This window comes from Myxine glutinosa, chromosome 7 (assembly GCF_964187855.1).
Source record: "Myxine glutinosa chromosome 7, kmMyxGlut1.1, whole genome shotgun sequence".
In the NCBI taxonomy this organism is placed as follows: Eukaryota; Metazoa; Chordata; class Myxini; order Myxiniformes; family Myxinidae; genus Myxine; species Myxine glutinosa.
Window position 1 is genome coordinate 90,593,189 of NC_136267.1, and position 27,031 is coordinate 90,620,219.

A 27,031-nucleotide genomic window follows, 5' to 3' on the forward strand; every position below is an offset into this window, starting at 1 on the left:
AGGCCAGCTTGGAAATGTGGTTTTCTCAGGAAAGATCATGGCAGATAGTGAGCTTGAGTGATAATCCCCAAAAGCTTGAGTGACAGAACTTCTTCAAGACGATTGTTCAGAAAGTAGATGGGAAGGTTGTCCAGATGGTCTTTTTGGAGAGACAATGTGAGAGTGTGAGATTTGACAGGATTGAAAGACATGTTCCACTTATTTGACCAGTTTGTGATAATGTGATATTGTCCAGGTCTGCAGAGAGTGATGAGGCTGCAGACTGCAGATCTGTGGGATGAGGTATGGAGCGGCAGAGAGTGGAGTCATCAGCAAAGAGATAGGATTTTCCAGAGAGTCGGAGAGATCATTAATAAAAAAATAAAATAAAAAAACCACCTTTAGAGGCCATTTTTTCCCCGCAAAGCGGGGGTTAGCCTTTTTCGGGGACCGTGGTTGTTGTTGTTTTTCGGTCCCCTTTTTGAAGCAATGTTTTACGGCCGGATGCCCTTCCTGACGCCAACCCTTTTTGCCGCCTTTAACGACAACCAGGGAATTACCAGTGAACTGGTACTCAAATTAGCCGACCTCGGAAGGATGACAGGCTGAGTCAACCCCCCTGGCGTTAATTCAGCGATCGACCGGGATTTCGAACCCAGGATCCTAGGTATCCTAAGCTGGCACCCTAGCCGCGAGCCCAACACCAGGGAGAGATCATTAATGAAGACCAGAAAAAGCAAAAGGCCCAGAACACTGCCTTGAAGAACTCCAGCCTGAACAAGAAGGGGAGAAGAGAGAATTCAATTCAGGGCCACATGTTGACTGCGACCAGAAAGGAAGTCTGCAAGCCATGCGTGGAGGTTTCCATGGATACCATACGAGGAGAGTTTGGTGAGCAGGGTGGAATGCCAGACCGTATTGAAGGCACGAGATATGTCAAGGGTGACAGCTATGATTTCCTGTTTGGCATTGAGGACCTCCATCCATTGTTGAGACAACAGAAGCAGCATGTCCAGAGTAGATTGACCTGGTCTGAATCCAAATTGATGATCTGAGATCAAGCCATTGGAGAAGAGGAAGGATTTGATGTCAGAAGCGATGATTGAGTCAATGACCTTGCTGATTATTGGGAGCAGCCTGGTTGGGTTTCAGGGCTTACTATGAGGGGTTGGGGAAGGGAAGCTTGCCCCAGTTCCTCCCGAACTACCGGACCTGAGGCAGTCGAGCGCGGATAACTCTACGACCCAGGCAGGTTGCTAGGCAACTGTGAAAGCCAATTTGTCGACCACGTGGCCTACGTCTAATTACCGTTTATCTGGGGGGTCACGTGGTCTTCCAGCCAAGGGACGTGCCCTCGGTTGTGCCATCGGTTGTGCGCTGATCTTATCTTGATTAGATGCGGTAGATTGGATGCGGCCGAGCAAGTACACACTGGAATCTACAGATTAGAGCCAATTAGTTGGGGAATTGTGATCTACCAGACTACCGGATGGTGCTAAACGAATGGAGGAAAATACGGACACAGACAGATCGGGAAAAATTACATTAATTAACAGGATTAAATAATTAAATTGTTATACGTGGGAACATTACATGCCCAGACCGGGAATCAAACCTAGATTCCTCTGGAAAACCGTACCAGTGTTCTGCCATCTGAGCTATCTGGACAACCCTGACTGAGCATGCAATTTTCCCACACTTATGATTGCCACTCTCTTTCTGTCAATGTTAACGGGGCACTCGCTGCCAACCATAGGAGCACCAATGGCCTGAACACAAGAGGGTCTTCCTCCAATGGGGGGACAAATCCATGTGTTCTATTATAAGCACCACTGGGGGTGTAGTGAAGCAATTACATTAATGAACAGGAGGGTTGCCCAGATAGCTCAGATGGCAGAGCACCAGTATGGTTCACCAGAGACCTGGGTTTGATTCCTGGTCTGGGCACATAATTTTTCCACAAAAACTAATTTAATTATTTAATCCTGTTCATTAATGTAATTGCTTTAGTAGTTAGAAATGGTAAAGTAAAGCATTAGAAACAACAGAATATCAGGCTTCTCAAATAGTCCATTTTTGAAACACCCTGTACACGAGTCCGTGTACATAGTGAATGGATTACATTAATTTGAGAAAAGGAAGGGGCAGTATGTATTCTGTCCTGCCTTTCCTATGTATGACCCCATGTTCCAGAATGTTGATCGACCACACTCACATTAGTCAAAATGCACCCAGGTATTCAGTATTGTCTGTTGTTACCATTGCAGTGTGCTGCAAAACTATTATTGGTAGTTGGTTCTTTTGGTGTTATGTGCCCCGAATTTTTCTATCAAATATTTGTCTGCATTGATTCGAGGAGCATTGGCCTTCCATTGATATGCCAGAAACCAATGAAAGGTTCCTGTTAAAGTTCGTGTCATTAAGAGGGAGGGTAGGGGGGATTGTGGTGTCAGATGAGGTAAAAAGTGCTTAGAAGCAGTGCTGGCGAGTAAATCTCACAGATGATTATTTATGCGATGTTGGTTGATTTGATTTGCCTTGATTCGTTGTGTTAACTCTTTATGTCACAATGTTTTAACCCTGCCCCATCCTGCCACCCCCTTATTATGTGACCTCCATCTGCAGGGCAGTTGAGAAACTCAACCGTCACCAACTAGACAACTATGTGCTCCGTGTGGCCTATATTCCGGATGAAACCACAGAAAATCCTCTGCCAGGATCTGGGCGGTATAACCCCGATGGAAGCCGCTATGCTGGTGGCCGAGGAGCTCCAGCCTCAGGACAGGGCATGAACGGTGGGTTTCAAGGCCGACAGCACAGGGAAGTTCCGCTTCGCATCCTTGTGCCCAGCCAGTATGTGGGAGCGATCATCGGAAAAGAGGGTGCCACCATTAAAAATATCACTCAACAAACACAATCCAAGTGAGTTGTTTAGCAACGGGTGTGACACATTTGCATTGGCAGGATCTTTTTTTATGATATCTTCCTGCATCTTAAAGTGATGGCTGCCAGAGTCCATCGCAAAAATTGTTCTCAAATGTAGTCGCTGGTCCACGTGTGTTATGCAGAGTGGATATTCACCGGAAAGAGAACGTTGGTTCTGCAGAAAAACCCATCACGATCCATTCCATGCCTGATGGTTGCTCCACGGCCTGTAAACTAATCTTGGAGATAATGCAGAAGGAGGCACAGGACACAAAAACGTAACGGTGTACATCTCTGTTATGCCAGTCACACTGCATTGCGATGATTAGAGTAGTTTCTGTTGTGGAAATACACAACCAACTTTGATCCTTTGATCCTCGGAATAAGGGAAGCAGAATGGAGATTATTGTTTGAGCATAAGGCGATGGCATAGTTGTATAACATTCATTTTAACATCATGGTGATTGACATTGGTATCTACAGCCAGTCCAAATACAGTTGTACACAGCTGTCAGACATTTCTCATTTTGAACTATGCTCCTCATTTTCTGTAATGTACCCCTCGTGCCCTTATTTATCTCTTTGCCTGGCAGTGCTGACGACGTACCACTCAAGATTCTGGCTCACAACAATTTTGTGGGTCGGCTTATTGGCAAGGAAGGCCACAACCTAAAGAAGATAGAGCAGGACACTGAGACCAAGATCACAATATCATCGTATGTTTGATGCCTCTGCTGTGCTCTGGCTACTTAAAGCACGTCCACTTTGTTTTCATTTCTATATTTAGCTGTATTTTCATTTTTACCTCCACCACCAAAGGTGGATTGAGGTTATGTTTTCACCCCTGTCTGGTTGTTACTTGCAAAAATCAAAGATTTTTCAAGTATATTGGTTGGTCTTGTGCGTTATTCTGTCTGTTTGTTTGTTTGTCGGTTTGTCTGTCTGTTTGTATATCAATCGCCTACAGGTCACAATTTTAAACCAATCTTTATGAAACTTCACCAAATGCTAGAGTTGGTTCAAAGGACGAATCCTATTGATTTTGAGGTCAAAACGTCAAAAGGTCAACATTGGCCAAAGGTCAACAACTTTGTCAAATTTCTAAAATCCTCAATTTTAATCCAATCGACTTGAAATTTGAAGAGGATTTGCATATCTGCTCACTGAATTCAACCGCCAATTATTTTTGAGGTCAACATAGGCCAAAAAGGTCGACAACTTAGGTGGAATTTCTAAAACTCTCAATTTTTACCCGATTGACTTGAATTTTGAAGAGGATTTGCATATCAGGTCACTGAATTCAACTACCAATAATTTTTGAGGTTAACATAGGCCAAAAGGTTAACATAGGCCAAAGGTCAACAACTTGCCAAGGAAGTCCTTCCTTGGCACACCTGAGCTCCTCACCACATACAAGGCTTTCATCTGCAGCTCAATGGAATACTGCTCTCCCCTCTGGGCTGGTGCTCCTGCCTCACACCGAGCTCGGCTTCACGCTGTTGAAACCAAACCGTTCAGAATCATTGGAATCTCCCGCGATGAAGCTAACTCCGAGGGCCTTTCACTCACTCACCGCAGGCAGGTTGGTGGTCTTTCCGTCTTCTACTGACTCCTCTCTGGCCTTGCCCCCCCCCCCCCCAGCTCTCTCTGGGCTCTGTCCCCCAAATATTCCTACAGGTCGCACAAGATCTGCCTGCAACCATCTTATGGTTAAACTGCCAAAATCAAGACTCTCTGCTCACCTTCACTCCTTTACTCCTCTTTTCTCCCACCTCTGGAACAAACTCCCTCACTCTCTTCAATCCCACTCCACCCTCCAGGTCTTTAAAACAGCTGTTCACCACCATCTCTTATCTTCCCCCATCCAAAACCTTGATCTTTTCTACCCCCACTAATTTCACCCCAAATCCACTTTTTTGAAATACCAACTTCTGTCCTGGAAGACCTTGGTGTCCTTGTGGTTTATACTTCTCCCACTCCTCCCCCCCCCCCCCCCCCACCTTCCCACGCCTCCTCCCCCCAAGCCCTCTCCCTCCCACACATCTCCCTGCTCTCAAATGTTGTGTTTGTGTGCTTCCCCTTCTCTCTCCATCTTGTCTTCCGCTCCAAACCTGAAAATGCTGGACGCCAAAGCTGAAATTGGAAAAACAATATACCTTATTTTACTCCTGGAGATCCCAGGATTACCCACCCAAAATATCGTTGCGATCGGTTCAGCCGTTTTTGCGGTACCTTCGAACGGACGGACGGATATTTGGTGAATTATAGTAAGATGGCAGCAATGCCTGATGATGCCACTGCAAGGGCAATCATGTTTTTCTGCCAGATGTTTGCCAAAAAGAAGATTGATGAGAAAAGTGTTCCCAGTTCTACTGGGCACATCCAGAAAAAAAGGGGCCACCACTCTCATTGAGAACTGCTTGTGTACTCTTATTGAAGGCTTCTCTTTGGTCTGGAACCAGACATGGCTCATTCTCCTGTATGTATATAGCAAGCTGTTCCATGTTGTTGTTTGTCTCTGTCAAAATTTAATTTCAGATCTCATTGTTATTTTGTCATTGTGGGTCAGGAAGGCCAAAGGTTTTTGAGGTCAGAACCACCCAAAGTCTTGATCTTGTCCTCAATGATGAGAGCTTGATTGAAGATGGCATCACTGTAGTCCAATTCCAAGTTAAGATTTTGCATTTGTGCGTGATGTAAAATGTCCTCTGCCAGATTCTCCTTGTGGTTGTCCCATAGCTGTTGAGGATTTGACATGGCACATGTCTGCAACATGATGGCAAACAGGTTTCACAGCATCCATGGTGATCGAGTTTCAGCTGCCTCGTCCAATGCGATGTTCCAGTGTGTATCATCCTCCAGGAGTCCTTTGAGCTGGCATGCCTGTCAGCAAGTTTCACAGATTGTGGCATCTACTGTTTGCAAGTCCTCAAATGATGTTGGACCTTTGACCTCATGTAGATGCAGTCTCAGGTGAAAGCATTCAAAATTGTTAGGATGTACACTGTACAGTGTGCACACGGCCAAATGCATCACTGGCTTTGATGCCTGGCTGGTCTGGTACAGTTTGTCATGCTTTGGGCCAGGCCCACTTCCTGCTGCCACCATTCCATGTGTAGTATTTGGGTATCTGATGATACAACAGTGTCTTAGCAAATTAATAATCCCGGCAGAGATTGAAGAAAGTAGTGAAAGTTGTGTCTTGTGGGACTTGGGCACGCTCATGTAACATTCTCCTTGGTGAAGTACACTCTTTAGCCATTCTCAAGGTGCACACTGAGATGAACCACTGTGGGATGTCGCTCATGATTTGGGAAGTTCGGGATCCTCCAGGTGGCTTCATTGCTGCTGATGTATCTTCACTGCAGTTGAGGTCAGGGCTCTGTGCAGGCCAGTCAAGTTCGTCCACACCGACCCTGACAAACCATTTCTGTATGGACTTCGCTTTGTGAACGGGGCATTGTCATGCTGAAATGGGAAAGGGCCTTCCCCAAACTGTTGCCACAAAGTTGGAAGCACACAATCGTCTAGAATGTCATTGTACGCTGTAGCGTTAAGATTTTCCCTTCACTGGAACTAAGGGGCCTACTCCGAACCATGAAAAACAGCCCCAGACCATTATTCCTCCTCCACCAAACTTTACAGTTGGCACTATGCATTCAGGCAGGTAGCGTTCTCCTGGCAACCGCCAAACTCAGATTCGTCCTTTGGACTGCCAGATTGTGAAGCGCGGTTTATCACTCCAGAGAACGCGTTTCAACTACTCCAGAGTCCAATGGCGGTGATCTTTACACCACTCCACCGGACCCTTGGCATTGCGCATGGTGATCTTAGGCTTGTGTGCGGCTGCTCGGCCATGGAAACCCACTTCATGATGCTCCCGACGAACAGTTATTGCGCTGATGTTGCTGCCAGAGGCAGTTTGTAACTCGGTAGTGAGTGTTGCAACCGAGGACAGACTACTTTTACGTGCTACACGCTTCAGCACTCGGCGGTCCCGTTCTGTGAGTTTGTGTGGCCTACCACTTTGTGGCTGAGCTGTTGTTGCTCCTTGACGTTGCCACTTCACAATAACAGCATTTACAGTTGACTGGGGCAGCTTTGGCAGGGCAGCAATTTGATGAAATGACTTGTTGGAAAAGTGGCATCCTATGACAGTGCAATGTTGAAATCACTGAGCTCTTCAGTATGGCCCGTTCTACTGCCTATGTTTGTCTATGGAGATTGCATGGATGTGTGCTTGATTATATATACCTGTCAGCAATGGGTGTGGCTAAAACAGCTGAATCCACTAATTAGAAGGGGTGTCCGCATACTTTTGGTCGTGTGTGTGTGTGTGTGTGTGTGTGTGTGTGTGTGTGTGTGTGTGTGTGTGTGTGTGTGTGTGTGTGTGTGTGTGTGTGTGTGTGTATGTATGTATGTATGTATATATGTATATATATATATATATATATATATATATATATATATATATATATATATATATAATTTGTTTCAAGAAATCTAGGGTCTAGGGAGAAAATCTAGGCAGGAGCTAACCCACAGAGGGCAACAGATTCACAAATAGACAGAGGATGAAGGTAAACAGAAAGAAAAAAACATTGCAGATGAATAGATGAGTGACAACAAGGAACAGGGTGGGAGCAGGGTAACGCAGAGGTCAGCGAGAGTAGAATATAGCAGTGGTGAGATGGTTGAATAGAATAGGTGACAATGGGCAGTGCTCTTGAAAGGCTGGAGGGATGGGCAGGAGACAGCAACCTTAGGGAGTCAATTCGTAGTGAGTGAGGGGATGGATGGGGTAATTTACTGTAACTGGAAGCATTAAGAAGGCACCATCAGGACTTCGAAGAAGACTTGAATGAGATCTCAGCCCTGAGATTGGCTTGATATTTTCTTGCTTGCTGAAGTAATGAGACACACTGCCTATTAGTCTTGAGAAAGTTGCGGTGAGGAAGCATCCTTCGAGCTCTCCACGTCATCAAAGTTAAGTATTTTCCTAATCGTGTCTTTGTCAAATTTACACTGGTTATTTTACTGTGTATGTGTTACTGTGTGTTTCTAGTTAGTCTTGGTTTGTAATTTGTGGAAACTTGTGTGTAATTAGTCGTTTTTGTTCGCACTGTGTGCGGGGCCTGGTCCGTCGAGGCTTCCCTCGCCCAGTCGGTATTTTGTAAACTTAAGTTCTTTATTTCACTGTATTACTTTTTTCTTTGATTTTCTTTTCACCCCCTACCTCCCCCGAACATCTTATAGTCTAGTAGGAAGACTAGGTCCCCCTGCACCCCCCGGAGATATACTTCTAATCAGTGTTTCTAGATTGGAAAAAATGTGTAGAAAATGACTAGCTATGGCCCCAAGCTGAAAAAATGTCCCACATACCATTTTTATGCAAATTACTGCTGCCATTATCAAAAAAACGATTTTTGACATATCTCAGCCAATATTGCAGATAATTGAAAAATGAAGGTGTCTAGACCCATGTTTTGAAGGGCATAGATCATGATAGAACTATTCATAACATGATTACATGTGTCTATGGTATACTAGTATGCTAATTAGTGCTTTATTTACAAAATAATCACAGTTTTACGAAATAATAGACTCATATTAAGGTCCGTCTACACAGACGTTAACACAAAGTTTTATTTTTCTAAATATTACAACTGTCAAAATAGTCCTAGCACTCAATGTGACCACTCTTCTCTTGCTTGTTTTAGATAAACATCATTAGCATTAGTGATTCTACACTGAGTCAGTCATCATCATTTTCATCGAAATCGTCAGAGTCAAACTCTTCTTCTCCTTCCTCTTCCTCCTCCTCTTCGTGCTCTCCTGTGTTCAGAAGATCCACCAGTGAGGTTGGTAGGATGGGACCACTGGACCACATTGGTTTCAACAGTCCTTCATCAGTCCTTATCCATCCTTGCTCCTCATAAGGTTTTGGCTTTTCGATGATAGGTTGATCGGCTCTTTTGTACAATGCTACGCGGTGGTTCACACGCTGGATGTGCGGCTTCAGGGCAGACTGGCATGGAGGAAGGCGAGCCAGATCAACCTTGGACTTGGATGTGAGGGTCTTGTCCTCTCCCACCATTTTTCGTAGCAGCTTGGCACGGACAATGTCCACTGATGACTCGCGACTCTGGCCGTACATCACACAGGTGAATTTTTCTAACTGCCTCTCCACCTCAGGGTTGGCATCCCAGTTGTCACCCAGTTCACCGAATGCCCTGTGAAACCTGGGATTCTTCTCCAGCTTTTTCAAGGGCCCGACTTTTCCCTTCCCTTTGAAGGCACTGGTGCAGTCTTCTCCGCTGAACACATAGTACCCCAGGAGAGTGGCACAGTAGTCCTCTGATAGATCATGATGTTCTCCTCCTCAGTGAATCTCTCCATCAACAGCCTCTCCATTGCCTCACACACTGTTTTGAGGCAAAAGAGGGACTTTGCGTAGGCCTTTCCACTGAGAACACCTTTGAGAGATCCACTTGTTACTAGTTGTGCCTCAAAGAGAATCTCTGCATATCCAGAACCACGCATCTTGTGTCCAGTGAGCATCCCGATGTAGTTCATGGATGTGTGGAAGGGTCCAATCGTTACTACATGACTAGCAAATTCATTTGGCCAGCGCCAGATGATGGGAAGGGCTTTCATGCAGACACCCAGATCAAATGTATTCAGGACCCATCTCTGACCCACCTCAGCAGTTGCTGCCTCGGAACGCTTCAGTAGCTCACGAACAACTGCGTTGTCTGTGATCGGTTGGTGGATAGGCGTGCAGTAGTCGACTGTTGATTTGCTGGGTGGGGGAGAACCAGTTGCAGAGGTGAAACCCCCTAGCCCAGGCACAGGCTGCAGGCCACAGCTTCCGATGTATCTGATGAAGAGCCAGATGTAGTACTCTTGCATCGTAGTGGCATAGACTGTGTCATTCTCTGCTGGCGGTGTGAATGATGAGCCTTCAGGGAACTTCGGGCCAACGCGAGTAAAGTGCAAGGGTGGGAGAGTTTTTGGTGTGTCGACCTTCAGGCTACGCTGTTGTGACCTATTGATGGTAGGTAGCATTCGGTCCTTGCTGCTCTCGAACCCGGGCTTGACCTCCTGCACCATGATTCCTCCAGCACTGTTTACAATGTTGCTGCCGTGCACACTGGTAGTGGTTTTATTCAAGTTGTCCCACTCACAGTGGAATACAAGGTTGCCCTCTCCTGTCACAATTTGTGGTGTACGATAAGTTGAGACTTCATCCAGGACCTTGGCGAGAGCAGTTTCCAACTCCAAGGCGAAATCGTAGCTCTCAGAGTGTCCAAGCCTGTGTAGTATTGTGGTGAGCTGTTTGCTTCGGAACAGGTGCCTTACAGTCACACAGAGGAGAATGTGCTTTGGTAACTTCCATTTTCCATCTGACACTGCACGGCACAGATCTTGTCCAATGGAGAAGACCAGACGCTTCACCTTTTCTGTCTCGATGCCCTCCTTGCCAGTCATTAGCACGCTGAGAAAGCGGACAAGGTCTGGAGGTAGGATGTCTTCAGGATTGAGCTCCATGTCTTCAGCTGTTGGTGGCCATGGTTGGTCTTTACACTCTCTGAAAGCCTGTAGAATACCCTGGCGAAGTTGGAGGGCAACATTTTGGTTCTTGTTTGTGCTTCCGAGTGTGAATGCTCGTGCGAGAGCATTGGAAACTGTTATGTTTGAGCTGTGCACAAGCCAGAAAGAAATGACATCACATTTGTCATGATCAACCTTCGTGAAGTGGATATGCTCCTTGATTGGGTCATTCTGTAGGCGTTTCAGTAGTTTCTCTGACCGATAATTTGAGTTCTCATATCCATTCAGTTTCAGTTCCTCGACATAGAGCAAGCGCAAGGAAGAAAGCTGTAGAACTTTATTCTGCTGGATGACCTGGGTTTGAATGTGTTCCAGTACTGAGTTGAATGCCTTTTCATGGGCGGCTGACATGCAAGCCTGCTCCTTTGGTGCTTCGGCTCTGTGAATCGCACGCTCATAGTTGTAGAATGCTGTGCGGAAAGCTTTAAAACATGACGGATGGTGTTTGGCCTCACATGCAAAGAGGTCTTTGTTTTTCACCTTTCGATGGAGTCGATAGAGACCCATTTTCTCAGCCCGTGTTTCGATTTGCTCCCATGCATTTTCTTTGTTTTTAAAGGATGGGAAGGTTGTAGGCCTCTCAGTATTGCGATGAGCATCTTTGGTCTCAGCTTTCTCACAAAATATACACTCTGGCGGGAAGATGGGTTCAGCAGAACCTCCTGGTTTACGAGGAGAGTGATGCCATGATGAGGTTGATGGCCCTGGTTCTGTATCATCTCCCAGACGATGAAAGTGGCGGACAAAGTGCTTATAACACTTGCTGTGATATCCTACTCTTTCTAGGTCATCAGGAAGAGTTGCCGGGATCTGATCACATACTGATTGCATACGACATGGGGAGTCATGCGGTTGGTTGAGACGTCTATCCCGGATCTTTTGAAGCAGTTGCAGTTTTTCTGAAGCAGATCCTTTAATTTTACGGAGGGGCGTGAAATCCCCATGATCAGACATGGATGGTACATGAAGGATGCATGTAGGAGGAGAGCTTTGGGCTGCAGGTTCTACACTCCGTTTTCTTTTGGGCATGCTTGCTGTCGATGTCTACCATCACTGTTAAATGACAAATAAGAAATCACGAATGATGTTAAAAGTGCCTGTGAAAGGAGGCTCTGAGTTTTCAGTGAGGTAACAGAGGTTCTGAGTCATGTTCTACACTAGGGTACTTTTTAGCTGACTAAACCATGTTTAGTGGCATCAAAAGTGCTAATAGCTAAAACATCTAAATTCTTCCACACTAACGTTAGCTATCTAGGCCAATGAAACATTGTGCTAAGTTACTGTAGCTAGCTCAGCTGTCGTGCCTCTTTCTGGTTCAATTCATATACAGAAGTCAACAGATATGTCTCATGTTTGGCATTAACAAAAGTTTAAGTTACACCGACATTAGGAACATACTGTACATAGATGAGGCTAGCTTTAACGTTAGCTAACATGGTGCTAGCTGGCTCAGCTGTTATTCTGCCTGTTTATGATTTCATGCAGAAACTGAAGTCAAGAGTGTGAGTAACATTATAGTTAGCATCTTACCTGGCTAGATTGGAGGATGAATACCAAGAACAACACACAGATGGAATGGAAGACTGAACTTTCAACTGAGGTATTCAATAACATCAACGTTACCAATTGATACGAGCGCGCGACATTACCAATTGATACGAGCGCGCGAGCGCGCATGTTACATGGATGGAAATGTAAAATGGCAGCTATAGCAGCACTAATTTGGATCTCTAGTCTGTCATTTCTGCACTGTGATTGGATAACATAAAAAAATATGTTTGGGAGTTAACAGCAGGAGTTGGTAGATTTTACGTGGGCTGGGTGAGAAACCTTTAAATAAGCAAGTGAAAATCTCTCGCAATACAAAGTCAATGGTGGGAAGAAAAGTTGAGTGGTACCAATGTTACTGCCAATGTCCCGCCCCTATGCAAGACTCAGGAGCATCTTGTTGACATTTAACCTTGAAAATACCTGGGTTTAGACCCCTTATGTACCATGTTAAGTTATCTGCAGTATTAACGTATCCTTATCATTTGTAAAACTGATTATTTTGTAATTACAGCATTAATATGCATACTAGTATACCATAGACACATGTAATCATGTTATGAATAGTTCTATCATGATCTATGCCCTTCAAAACATGGGTCTAGACACCTTCATTTTTCAATTATCTGCAATATTGGCTGAGATATGTCAAAAATCGTTTTTTTGATAATGGCAGCAGTAATTTGCATAAAAATGGTATGTGGGACATTTTTTCAGCTTGGGGCCATAGCTAGTCATTTTCTACACATTTTGTCCAATCTAGAAACACTGATTAGAAGTATATCTCCGGGGGGTGCAGGGGGACCTAGTCTTCCTACTAGACTATTACCCTTTGTCTGAAGTTGTGTTTGACATGCATGTTGTGTTTGTGTGCTTCCCCTTCTCTCCCCATCTTGTCTTCCGCTCCCTCTTTTTATATATTTTGTTTGTCTGGTTGATTTGTTTGTGAAGTAAATGTTAGCTCTTTCACGAGCCTCGATTCAGTATACAAAAAAAAAAAAAGTTTTAAATACTATCCACCTTTTTGAATTTGCGACTTCTTTCCTCGAAGTCCAGGCATGTCCATTTGTTTTATACCTCTCCCACCCCCTCCCCCCCTCCTTCCCCTTCCCACTCACCCCCAAGCCCTCTCTCTCCCACAGATCTCCCAATGTCCCTGTTCTCTACCATTGTTGTGCTTGTGTGCTTCCCTCTCTCCCCATCTTGTCTCCCGCTCCCATTATTATATGTTTTATGTGTCCGTTTATGTTTTTTGTAATGTCAGCTCTTACACGAGCCTCGATCTTGTATACAAACAAAATAAAAAGTTACTTGTTCTCAGTTGAGGTCGCCTGTGAAAGAAAGCTGCTTGATAGTAATCATTTTATCACAAGCATTGGTTTTTGACCAAGAGGATGGATGGAATATGTGAAAATGTTTATATATATATATGTATATATATATATATATATATACATATATATATATATATATATATATATATATATATGTATATATATATATATATATATATATATATATACATACATACACACACATATATACATATATACAGTGTCGATAGAAAGTTTACACCCCCTTTCAAAATATTCACCTTTTGTTTCCTTATAGCCTGGCATTAAAATGCATTAGATCAGACTTTTCCCACCTTTACTTACACATCGGAACCCACAACTTTCAAGTGAAAAATAAATTCTACAAATTTCAGAAAATTAATTTTAAAATACAAAACTAGAATATCTAGTTAGTTGGATAAGTGTCCACCATATACATTTAAATATATGTATATACACACCTATCAATTTTATATAATATTGTCATGTGACTACCCTCTGGTGAACACCACAGGGTGATATGAAGGACCAAACGAGCTTAAAACTCCGAGGCATTCAGTCAAAATATAGCGGGGAATACGTGTAGGGGTAGGAGGGTGCGGGGGGGGGGGGGGGGGGGGGAGGCCGATGAGCTTACCTTTATGAGTCCACCCGACGTCCTCGACCCTGCAATAAATCCACTCGAACCGACACGGAATTGAAATGTGCAAAAGTACCGGATTTATTAAAGAAAATGCCGGTAACAAAGAAAACACGATAAAACTATATTCCTAATTGGAACGCTCCTACACAGACCTGAATACAGACAAAGGATATATTAACTGGAAAATAAATAGGTGTGATTTGTTGCACTTATCTCCAATCGGCTCTTGAATCTTGTCAGGAATCGTCAGGACCCAAGCGCGGCCAAATACGCTCGTTGGCGCGAAGTAGGCCTCCCGCATGGCCCACTCACTCCTGGCTCCGTGCGTGAAGCGAACAGCCTTGGCGTGCAGCTCGCTCTTCCAGCCGCGCTTGTCCTCACGATCTCTGCACGGGAAACCGCAGTTCTCGGTCCCCAGGTCTTCCTACTCACGACCACTAGCAAGATGTCGGTACACGACCGTTCACCACCAGATCAAAAACGAGAAGGGCCAAGAGGACGTTGATGCTGAGAGAGAGAAAATGTCCACCGCTCTACCTATTTTGTACTTGAGGCTCTGACGTCCTCCCACGACATCTCCGTGTCTGCTCCTATCAGGCGAGTCTCATCTTACCAGTCCTTGTGCCAATCAAATCCTGGACCAAACACTGCTCTTCTAGGCGTGGCCTCACGAACCTGCCTGTGCCTGTCTGCTCACCAAGTCGGTGTTATCAGCGGGAGTGCTTGATGCCTGGTTCCGGTTGGTTTTTAATTAGTGTGGTTAATGGCCGATTTCTTACTAGGTGTCTGTAGTGCGGTGTCATAAGGAACACAGTAAAATATTACAGAGGCAACTAGAATGGCACTCAGTAGAGAGCATACCTCTGCCTGGTTGGCCATATCACTCAATGGTGAAGAATTACTTAAAAAATTAAATAATTCTCATATCCGAATCCATATTCAGATATTCACCAAAATCGAATCTATGTGTCCTTGTCAGACACCCAACCGGTCCACCCAGTTTCGTCCAAATTCGTCAACAACTTTGTGAGATATCTTGCTATGCATCGTTTTTGGCCCTCTCTCCCAATGGTGAAGAATCACTTTAAAATTCTAGTAGCCGGATCCGAATCCGGATCTTCACCAAAATCTAATCATTTCGTCCTTGTCACATACGCTACATCTCTGCCAAATTTCGTCTGAATCCGTTCGCAACTTTTTGGGATATTTTGTTCACAATCAAATAGACAGACAAACAGACAAACAGACAGGGGTGAAAACATAACCTCCATCCAGCTTTGGTGGTGGAGGTAATTACATACAGGGGATTAATTTACACATAATCCCTCGCTAATTAACAAACACCACCCCTCTCATGGGCACGAAGATGCAAGCTCTTCCATGACATACGGTCTGCACAAATTTCCAACTTATTATACATCGAGGTTTCTTATTCTTCACGACAGTCGGAGCACGCTAATCTATACACTCTACCTGGCTCTAAGGTAATCATTGTCTACAACATACAAACGTAACAATATAAAAATGAAAAAGCTCAGACATTGTGGGATCAGTGCATATTGATAAATTTTTTCATCCCTGTGTGTTGAAAATGCAGATGTGTGTGAGTGAGGCCGATAATTACAAGAAAGAAAATGTCCTGTGTCGTGAGTGCAGGCTCCAGGAGTTAACATTGTACAACCTGGAGAGGACTATCACCATAAAAGGTTCTATTGAGGCATGCTCACTTGCCGAGAGTGCCATTATGAAGAAAGTACGAGAGGCGTATGAGAACGACTTGGCTGCTATGAACGTAAGATGTCGACGAAGTGCTTTTGCTTTGCATTAATCAACTTTTTGCATTAATACTGCAATCAATTTGTCTTTCATACTTTGTGCATTGTCTTGTAGATTTGGCTCCCTTGGCTTGAACTTCTCTTTACTTCCACCACCAAAGGTGGATGGAGGTTATGTTTTCACCCCTGTCTGTCTACATTGCTGTGAACAGGATATCTCAAAAAGTTGTGGGCGGATTCGGACGAAATTTGTCAGAGAGTTTGGCTATTTCACAAGAACGAAATGATTAGTTTGTTTGTTTGACAAATGTTAGCTCTTTCACGAGCCTCGACTCTGTATACAAAAAAACCCAAAAAAAAACAACAAAAAAAACGAAAAGATTAGATTTTGGTGAAGATCTGGATCTGGTGATTCTTGACCATTGAGAGATAGGACCAAAAACGATATATAGCATGATATTTCAAATAGTTGTGGACAGATTATGACAAAACTTGGTGGAAGGGTTGGGTGGGGAACAACAACAAGCTCATTCGATTTTGGTACAGATCCGGTCTATCAATGGGATACAAAAGGTAAACTGTTCAGCCTAGCGGACGCATGCACTATACCGAGTGCCGTTCTAGTTAATGTGTTGTTGTTTTTTTGGAAAAAAAAAACTTCCCGAAATCTTTGATACAACCCCCCAAAAATGGACTAATCAATGAAAATTTTACAAGAACCATGTTTGATTGTAATTAACAGCATGTTTGGTTCATCAGGACGACTTTGAGTGCGATGTGCAGAAGTCAACCATTTTTTTCTTCATTGTTGTACATTTTGAGGCTTAAGGAATTCAATTTTTTATAAGTGATAAAATATTGTTGGCAGCAGATAATAAATAATAGATGCTTTATTGCACCATTGGGACCATTGCACATTGTGAATAAACACATATCAGATTTATAATTATTTCCATCTTTCGAAAAAGGGGCATGTAGTAGGAAAAGTAAATTTGAGAAATCAACAGGTGGAAAATATGATTTGTACAGTGCCAGTCAAGTTGGATGGGGTTGTGTTGGTGAACAGCAATCTTCAAGTCTTCCCACAGATTCTCAATGGGATTCAATTCTGGGCTTTGGCTGGGCCGCTCAAGGACTTTCACATTCTTGTTATGAAGCCATTCAAGTGTTGCTTTGGCCATATTTTTGGGGTTAGTTTCTGGTTGCAACGTAAAATCTTCGCTGCAGTCTAACGTCTTTTGCACTCTGAAGCTGGTTCTCCTCAAGGATTTTCCGGGATTTGGGTCCACTAGTACACCTGCTCACTGCGGGAGCGGCAGGAAGGGTCATTCCTCTTTGGGGTATATAGATTACAGACAATTTATGGTGGGGTCTCAAGAACATTGAGTGTGTGTTCATTTACCCATTTTCTTGTGGAGAGATCGCCAAGTGCTTTAAGCATTCGAGCAAGCACTCCATTCAAAACCATTAAGGAACGGCTGGCTTGGCAAGCGCTAGCTAGCTGTTTGGAAAATAAGCACAACCCAGGCTTCCTCCCTTTCAGTTTTGTGTTAAACAGCAGGAGCGAGTTTCAAAAGGCCGCCACGTAAAACGCCATGTTAGCGTCAGGAAAGGTCATGTTATTTACCCAACCCTTGTGGGGTATATAGAGCACAGTAGATCTTCACTCCGTTCTGGAAGTAAAACTTACCTCATGGATGTCGGGATTCCTCCAAATTTCTTTATTTAGTGTTATAAACAGCGTTAGCAACTGTTAAAAAAGCTAATCACGTGTTTGTGGTTTATATAATTTTTACTTCTAGTAGAGGCCGTTGCTCCCACAAAAACGTCATGATGAGCTATTTATAAACGTTGACTCAGCGTTTGTTTAAGGATGAAAACCCCCTTGGGGAGGTGGGATATTATTGATATTAACATTGTTTTGTAATAACATTAATATTATGCTATTAGTATTATCTTTAGTTTTGTTATTTGAAGCGGCCTTGGAAAAACCCCAGGATAAAGCTAACTTAATATAGATATACACCTCAACATGCAACCCCATTGACGGCAATGGCGGGGAAAACCCACTCAGGGGAGAAAACCCCCTTAGGGAGGGGGGAAAATGAATGCGCTACAACCTTCATTGTGTAACCCTTCGTCATCCTGTCAATTTTAGTTGAGATTGAATAAGTAACGACAGAATGTATTGGGGTCAAAAAATCATCAGACAGCCAGACAGACACCAAATGGTGTATTTTAGTATGATGATTCATTGTTCCCTCTATCCTTTCAAGTCTCCCCAGTCCCTGCTGCTGAAAAACATCCCCATAACATGATGCTGTCACCCCATGCTTCACGGTAGGGATGGTATTATATAAGTGATGAGCTGTGCTCGGTTTCCGCCAGACATAGTGCTTTGCATTCAGGCCAAAGAGTTAGATTTTCATCTCATCAGCCCACAGAATATTTTGCCTCCTGCCCTCAGTGTGCTTCGTGTGTCGTTCTGCAAACTTGAGGCATGCTGTCATGTGCGTTTTTCTCAGGAGTGGCTTCCGTCCGTCTGGCCACTCTCCCATAAAGCCTAGATTTGTGAAGTGCTGCAGAGACTGTTGTCCTTCTGCCAAGGAACTCTGTAGTTCTGTCAGAGTTGTCATTGGATCCTCCTTGACCAAGGTCTTTCTTGCCGGTTGCTCAGTTCTGTCAGCCAGCTCTAGGAAGAGGCAAATCCAAGAAATCCAACAAATACGCCTCATGGAAGGCAAATCCAACTAAAGGCAATCTCAGTTCCTTCCACAAAGCTCAGAACAAGTGTGTGTGTCTACCCACAGGAGAGCCAGGAAATAATATCTCTCTAATCTCAAGACTGAAATCCTGGTGGCGTCTGGTCAAGTTTGTTTTTGGTGTTTGTTCCCATTCAATCCCCTCCCTTACCTCAAATGGCTACACAGCTGACACTGCTTGTGGAAAGGCTGAATGCCTCAACTGTTTGCTTCAAAATCTTTTTGAGTGTCCCAAACCCATTGCTTTCTGTACCCACCTTACCACCTTACCTTACTTTCGAACCAGCTGCCCCTGGACTCTGTGTCCTTCTCTCCCATCAAGGTGGAGAGGTTTCTGTCAAATCTCGACTCTGATTCTGCAACTGGACCAGACGGCAGCAGTCCACGGATCCTAAAATCCTGCTCTGCCGCTCTATCTCACCCTTTCTCTGTTCTCTTCACCCTCTCTTTTGATCAAAGTCATCTGCTATTTGCTTGGAAAACAGCCAACATTACTGCTTTACACAAAACAGGTGCAAAAACAGATCATTGCAACTACAGACCAATCAGCCTGCTCCCAATTATCAGCAAAGTCGTGGAATTCATCACTGCTTATGATATTAAATCCTTCCTCTTCTCCAAAGGCTTGATCTCTGATCATCAATTTGGATTCAGTCCAGGTCATTCTACTCTGAACATGCTGCTTCTGCTGTCTCAACAATGGGTGGAGGTCCTTAATGCCAAACAGGAAATTAGAGCTGTCTCCATTGACATATCTCCTGCCTTCGATACGGTCTGGCACCCAGCTCTGCTCACCAAACTCTCCTTTTATGGTATCCATGGAAATCTCCACTCATGGCTCGCCAACTTCCTCTACTGTCGTAGTCAACGTGTGGCTCTAAATGGAATTTTCTCATCTCCTCTGCCCACCCAGGCTGGAGTTCCCCAAAGCAGTGTCAGGGCCCTATGTTTTTTCTAATGTTCATCAATGATCTCTCCAACTCTCTGGAAAATTATTTTGCCTTTTTTGCTGATGACTCCACCTTCTGCCGCTCCATCTCTCATCCCTCAGATCGGCAGGCAGCAGCCTCTTCACTCTCTGCCGCTCCATCTCTCATCCCTCAGATCGGCAGGCAGCAGCCTCTTCACTCTCTGCCGCTCCATCTCTCATCCCTCAGATCGGCAGGCAGCAGCCTCTTCACTCTCTGCCGACCTGGACAAAATCACAAACTGGTCAAACAAGTGGAACATGTCTTTCAATCCTGACAAACGTCACACTCTCACTATGTCTCAACAAAAAGACCTTCTGGAAAAACCTTTCATCTACTTTCTCAACAATCCTCTTGAATAAGTTCTGTCACTCAAGCTTTGGGTCTCACTGTCTGCCATGATCTTTCCTGGGAAAACTACATTTTCAAAGTTGAACTCGATAGACAGTCGCCGACTTGGCATCCTCTGTCGTATAAAGTCCTTCCTTGTCACACTGAACTCATACTCACCTACACGGCCTTTGTGTGCAGCTTGAAGGAGTACTGCTCTCCCTTCTGGGCTGGTACTTCTGCCTCACACAGAGATCGGCTTCACACTGTAGACACCAAGGTTCTTAGGATCATTGATATGTCCCTTGATGAAGCTCATTCTGAGGGCTTTTCACTTTCTCACTGCATGCAGGTTGGTGGTCTTTTTATCTTCTACCGACTCCTCTCCGGGCTTGCACTCCCTGCTCTGTCTGTGCTCTGTTCCCCAAATATTCATACAGGACGCACAAGATCTGCCAGCAACCCTCTTCTGGTGAAACTGCCAAAATCAAGAATCTCTGCTCACCTTCACTCTTTCATTCCTCTTTTTTTTTCCTGTTTCTGGAACAAACTCCCACACTCTATTCAATCCCACTCCTCCCTCCAGGTCTTCAAAACATCTTATTCATATGTTCTCCCTTTCCAAAACCTTGATATTTCCTACCCCTGTTAATCCACCCAAACCCACCTCCTTCAAAATTCCTGTTTTATTTCCTGAAAGCCCCTGCAGTATCCATCTTGTTTATCCTGTGTACCCTGCCCCAGCCCTCTCTCTTCCACAAATGTCCCTGTTCTCCACTGTTGTTGTACTTCCCTCTCTCTCCCTCTCTTGTCTCCTGCTCCCTTTATTACACGTTCTACGTGTTAGCTCTCATACGAGCCTAGATTAAGCATACCTAAAAAAAAAAAGTGCAAATGGATAGCCTGCCAGACTGGTGCTGTACTTCGCAATTGTGGATCAGGACTTGGTACAAGATGGGGATCACCCGACCCACACGGCACGCACGCCTTCTATCAGTACATGTCAATACAACAGCCACCACAGACTGGCGTTGGTATAAAGATGTTGTTATACGAAGTTGAGGCTCGTCAAGCTAAAATAAAGAAGGGAGCCAGGCGTAGCAGAATAAAAGGAATAGTAGAGAGTGTGGAAACACACCAACAGCTGGGTTCAGGGACAAAATAGAGGGAGACTTGGATAAATAAGGAGTGCGGGCAACACATAGGGCAGACAAATATGGGACGTTTACTTTTGGTTTTGTCATGTTTGTGTGATGTTTATTTCACTTTTAACCATTAACTAGTTGAGTATTTGCTGATGGACTCCCTTTGACTTGGACAACTAGTAAAAAATTTCAACTGCAGTTCTTGCCCTCTCCTTCCTCACTCCTCCCTCCTCCATCTGCATTAATTTCTTACAGCAACAGTCAAACCTCATTCCAGGCCTAAATCTAGGTGCTGTGGGTCTTTTCCAACCCACTGTTCCGATGGTTCCATCCGGCATGAGTTCAGGCTCTTCCTCTGGGTCCTACCTGTCTCTCATGGTACGTTTCCAGCCACAGACCACAACACCTTAAAATACCTTTCTCTACAGGAAAAGGGGTGTAATTATCATCCAACGCACATTTTAAACCTTTGACATGATTTTACACACTGCATTTTAGTTAGTCTTTTTAGTAGTAAGATGGATGCATTGATGGATCTTTCCTGTTTGCATTGAGCTTGGTGCTAGTCCCATTGCACACAACAAATACCAATCTGATTCTGGTTTTCATACGCCCAATGTGACTGACAAAATGCGCAAAAGGGGGAGAATCTGATTCTCACTTTTTTATGAATTCAAACTTTATTTGGGAATCACAGGGACCATATAATTTGTGACAAGGCTTCAACCTATTTTCTAGTATGGTTGTTCTGCGTTTGTAGATCAGACAGCCTTGTGTATATACCATAGAGTTGAAGGTGTGGGGAGGGGGTGTGTATTTGGTTTAAAGACTTAACGCCAGACATGTATTCGTGCAGTTTTTGCACTTTTGGTCTACATTGAGGACACGTGTCTTCAATGTATGGCTCACCAGGGGGATTAACCTTGACTATTTCACATTACATAGGGTAAGAGTTGTCATCCAATGTCCTCCATTACAAACTGAGTGAGGCTGGGCGAGTGGGAAGGTGGGATGTGCTGTTTTGCCTTGAATATTCATAAACCCCGTGGACGCATTCGACCTGTCACAGACCCTGCAACAAAATGGTGAATTTGGGACAACTGCAGGGTCACGTTAATATGTAATAGTCTTGATAGGTTTGTGATTGCCAACACCTTGTTAGGTAGTTTAATAAACTTGTGCAAATGTACACCTAACTGCACTTTTCCTCTTCCTGGCTTTTCCACCCCTGTTCTTTGCTGCTTTTTTTGGTGTAAAGCAACAAACGCCTGAGCAGGAGACTGTGTACCTCTTCATTCCAGCTCAGGCAGTGGGGGCACTGATTGGAAAAAAAGGGCAGCACATCAAACAGCTTTCACGCTTCTCCGGGGCTTCGATCAAGGTAGGATCCACCGACCACCTATTCAACGTATGGCACCATTTTTGGTGTCAAAATGATGGATTTTCTCTGCATTTTCTCCAACCCATTTGATTTATTGTATGCTATTTCATGTTGTGTTGTAGATTGCTCCAGCTGATAGTCCGGATGCAAAGGAGCGAATGGTAATTGTTGCAGGTCCCCCAGAAGCCCAGTTTAAGGTAAGCACCACTGAACCCAAGTTATTTCCTGCCCTTTTCTAACTTGCAGGGTAGAGGTTTAATGCAGAGATGCTTACTGCTACAGATGATCTCAAGCACACCTGTAGTCATCTAAGAGTTCAAAGCTTACCCGCACTTTTTGTGTAGATAATTGTAAAAGAGAGAGATTGCTGAAATATTTTTGGAGTGGTGTTGGCAACATCTGGCAATGGCTGCGTGAAGTGATGTCATGTCTCTGAAAAGCATTCTGGGTATTTTCAAGACTGACGAGTACCATGTGCTGTGGAATGTGTAACGTTGTAGCAGATGATCTGCATGGTATTGTGATATTTCTCACACAAGGGATTGAATGAATGAATGATGAACAGTCTCACTTACATCAAGTGCAGTATCCATTACCAATGTTAAACATGATTTTGGGGCAATCGCTGTGTCGCAAATTCTTTGAGTGACTGATTGATGGTGTATTCTATTAAGCGCATGGATAGATAACACCATTATACCTATGATACGATTATGGAACAAAATTGGTTATTATATATATATATATATATATATATATATATATATATATATATATATATATATATATAACTGTGCTCAGGGCCAAAAAGAGGCCTAAAAAAGTTTTGATTGCATTTTTTTTAATGGCCGGCATCCATGCGTAAAGTGTTCCTTGGGGCGTGACAATCATCACCTGGGTGGATGCCACGCTAGATATTTGCGTTTAAGGGGGCATTATACCATTGAAGGCAAAAAAAAATTTTTTTTTACAAATATACAAATGCATCAATTAAAATGTTTGTTTCCTAGTATTGTATATATGTACCAAGTTTGAACGTAAATGGACTTGTCATAGAGAAGATATAAGCTGTAAAGTGGTAATTCATCATTTGTATGCATCTGGTTACCATGGTAACCATGCATAATATAATGCTATGTAATGTATACCAATGTAATGTTCATATATCAAGCAACATGTACATATATAGTTTTGCATATTTTCAATCAAGACATTTTATCAAAAAGTGCATTACTGTGATTCAGTGTTGTTTTTACTGTGTTCAGTGTAATGGGGAGCTTATATCTTCTCTATGACAAGTCCATTTACGTTCAAACTTGGTACATATATACAATACTAGGAAACAAACATTTTAATTGATGCATTTGTATATTTGTAAAAAAAAAATTTTTTTTGCCTTCAATGGTATAATGCCCCCTTAAGGTAATTTAGTGGTCAAAGGTCATCTCGTAGGCTTGTTTTAGAAGTAGTACCATATCGGTGCAGATTTAATCACATAAATAGACTTAAACTGATCGATATCATCGATATATGTCTATAAAAGGTATTTTGCTTATTTTTAAATAAACAAAAAACAAATTTGAGTCAAATGTCAAATACCAAATATTTCACTAAAAACTCATCACTTGAATTTTTGTTTTTCAAAATGACTCAAATTCACTCATTTTACTTAATATCGAGAATGAAAAAATTTGGATGGTTTTTAGACATAATTTCTAAAAACCATCCAAAATTTTTTCAAAAACCATCCAAAAAAGAAGTAATTATTACTTCTTTAAACTTTTCAAAACCATGATTTTGTATATTCAAAATAGCACGAGTGTATTTTCACAGTACCCACGCATACTCAGTTATATGAAGATATTCCAGAGTTCATCATTGAATAAACTGTCAATCTGCAAGCAGCCTCCAAGTTCATTGGATTTGCGCATCCATATGCATATGTATGTCACACATCCATATGTCACACGCACACTCGTACATGCAAATCTGGCTGCACAATAACACCTCGCTGTGCTGCATTTGGTTTTACATCCACAGGATGTTAGTTGATTGTGGATGATTGTTGAAATAGCTATAGATTCGTTTGCTAGATCCTTCTGGAGGGTGGAAAGGATTGCTAGATCCTTTCAACAATTCAATTACTAGTTTCAAGTGTCAGACAGCATCATTTCAAATAGCATCTGATCCCTTCCAGATCAGCAGAAAGGGAAGCAACTGCCGATGGCCTATCTGTAGAATCAACTGCAAAGAGGAAAGAGGGGGCTTTCATAGCATCGGCTAGGTCAAAGATGTAAACTACCAACAGGACTGGGCCCAAAATGCTGCCCTGGGACACTCTGGCCTCGACTGGTAGAAGACTTTGAAGGACTTGGTGGAGAGCAATGCACTGACGGTGCGAGTGGAGGAAATTGGAAAGCGAAGAAAGAAGGTGGCCTTGTTTTCCACAGGAAGAAAGCTTTGCAAGCAGAGCATCATGTTACTGTGTACAATGCCCAATATATGTCTAAATACAGGGCCTCCATTGTGAAGCAGCAGCATATCCAAAGTTTATTGAATAAGACAGAATTCAAACTGATGATCAGAGATCAGCCTGCATGAAAAAGGAAAGATTATGTCAGCTGCAATTATGGATTCCATTACTCTGCTCGTAATTGAAGCAAACCTGTAGTTGAGGATCTGTTTTCGCACGACTATTGTGCAAGTGTCTGACAGGATGGTGCAGAAGTGGCACTCTTAGCTGTAAGCCTAGTGTTGGCTTAACGGTTAAGGTGGTTGGCCTGGGATGTTAGGGTCCTGAGTTTGAGCCCCTGACAATCCGTTGAATTAGCACCAGGTACGTTGATTCAGCCTGTCATCCTTCTGAGGTCGGCAAAATGAGTACCAGATGACTGGTTATAGAGAGGCATTGCATCAGTGGCAGCCACGCCCACAGAAAATGATGCCACCAGCAGCCACAGGCTGCACACGAACCGCCACCACTTAGCTCCCTAGCCTGGGTTTGATTTCCAACTAAGCGATGAAACTGTCGGATTGGTGCCTCACAGGCAGAACATTGCATCACGGAGTGCGCCATCCCTTGGTCCACTAGAATTACCTGGTGGACGAAGAGGCCATGGTGTCTTTCACAAAAAGTAGGTGAGCTATTTCTGACACTATAAAGAAATTACAAATGTCTACCCTAAAGAGCTCCAGTGGAAAGTCAAGCCTGGAAAGTTGGTTCATGAAATATTTAGTTGAAGAAGGGATTGAAGAGAGCAGAGGATGAGCGAGAGCAGAAGAGCATGATTTGAGGACATGGGCACTGATGCCAACTCGTCCTTTGCAGAGGAAGAGTCCAGGCTTACCAGAACTGTCTTTACCTTCAAGTGAATCATGAGTATAAGTGGGTAAGGTGGGGATAGGAAAAGGTTATGTTGATGTATATGAAAACCCCATGTTGAGAACTTTTGCTTTTATTTCAAGTGTCGTTTTTTATGAGAAAGGGGATAGAGGGAAGATGTAATGTTTATGCACAATTTATTTCACAAAAACAAGAAAATTAGTTTTGATTATCAATGACAAGTAGGTAAAACGTACTTAAATAGATGACAAAACATGGTTGATCGTGCATTCGCAAAGTTTTGCAACTACTGTTTTCATAGAGGCGAAGGAAGTCTGGAATATGGAGTGAGCGAGAACCTCGGAAATGACAAACTTCCCAGACCCCATAACATTTAAGATTCCCTTTTATTGTACTCATGAACCAGGCACAAGGCCGGATCTTTGGGAAGTTGAAGGAGGAAAATTTCTTCACGCCCAAAGAGGAAGTGAAGCTGGAAGCTCACATCAAAGTGCCTGCACCAGCTGCTGGTCGAGTCATTGGCAAGGGTGGCAAAACGGTGAGGACATTGGTGAGACCGTTGAGGTCAGAGGATTTTAGTAAAGTATTCCCCATATTTGTGATGCTACAAGTCTGTGTCTTCGCTTTACAACGGCCCACAGGTGAATGAGCTGCAGAACTTGACCAGCGCTGACGTCGTCGTACCTCGAGACCAAGTCCCAGATGAGGACGACCAAGTTATTGTAAAAATAGGAGGACATTTCTTTGCTAGTCAGGTATGTCCAAGTTAAGAGCAATTATTTTGAGACTCATTCCAATAGATCAGGCCATTATACTTTTCCACAGCAATACAGAAAGTTCCTTTCTGCTTGAAGGGATTATTTGGGTTGGATTTGATGAGGATAACCCAAATTGTGCTTTACCTCAAATTTTGCAAAAAAAAATAAAAATAGGAAATTGTATTTTTGGGGATATGTGCTTCCATGTGGGAGATGCATTTTAAAGATTAGAACAGCACTCGGTAGAGAGCATACATCCGCCAGGCTGAACAGTTTATGTTTTGTATCCACTGATAGGTCTTAGGAGCCTGGTGTTGGCTTAGTGGTTAGGGTGCCGGCTTGGGATCCTAGGATCCTGGGTTCGAATCCCGATCGATCGCTGAATTAACGCCAGGGGGGTTGACTCAGCCTGTCATCCTTCCGAGGTGGGCAAATTGCGTACCAGCTTGCTGGGATGAATGATGCCCGTGTGTACCCCGGCTTAGAATCGGTACACCGTATCCCTGCGCATCGTAAGAGCGTGACC

At 43.6% G+C, this 27,031-nt stretch overlaps 1 protein-coding gene across 1 annotated transcript in view; it reads left to right on the top strand.

The window, feature by feature from the left end:
- LOC137431402 (insulin-like growth factor 2 mRNA-binding protein 1) overlaps nucleotides 1–27,031 on the top strand; it is a 147,958-nt gene that overhangs the window by 118,772 nt on the left and 2,155 nt on the right. The window contains exons 6-14 of the mRNA XM_068122698.2: nucleotides 2,605–2,901; nucleotides 3,048–3,182; nucleotides 3,498–3,620; nucleotides 15,700–15,835; nucleotides 21,279–21,401; nucleotides 22,282–22,404; nucleotides 22,527–22,601; nucleotides 26,154–26,285; nucleotides 26,389–26,502. Coding sequence (XP_067978799.2) covers nucleotides 2,605–2,901; nucleotides 3,048–3,182; nucleotides 3,498–3,620; nucleotides 15,700–15,835; nucleotides 21,279–21,401; nucleotides 22,282–22,404; nucleotides 22,527–22,601; nucleotides 26,154–26,285; nucleotides 26,389–26,502 — 1,258 coding nt within the window. The remainder of the gene's footprint in view (nucleotides 1–2,604; nucleotides 2,902–3,047; nucleotides 3,183–3,497; nucleotides 3,621–15,699; nucleotides 15,836–21,278; nucleotides 21,402–22,281; nucleotides 22,405–22,526; nucleotides 22,602–26,153; nucleotides 26,286–26,388; nucleotides 26,503–27,031) is intronic.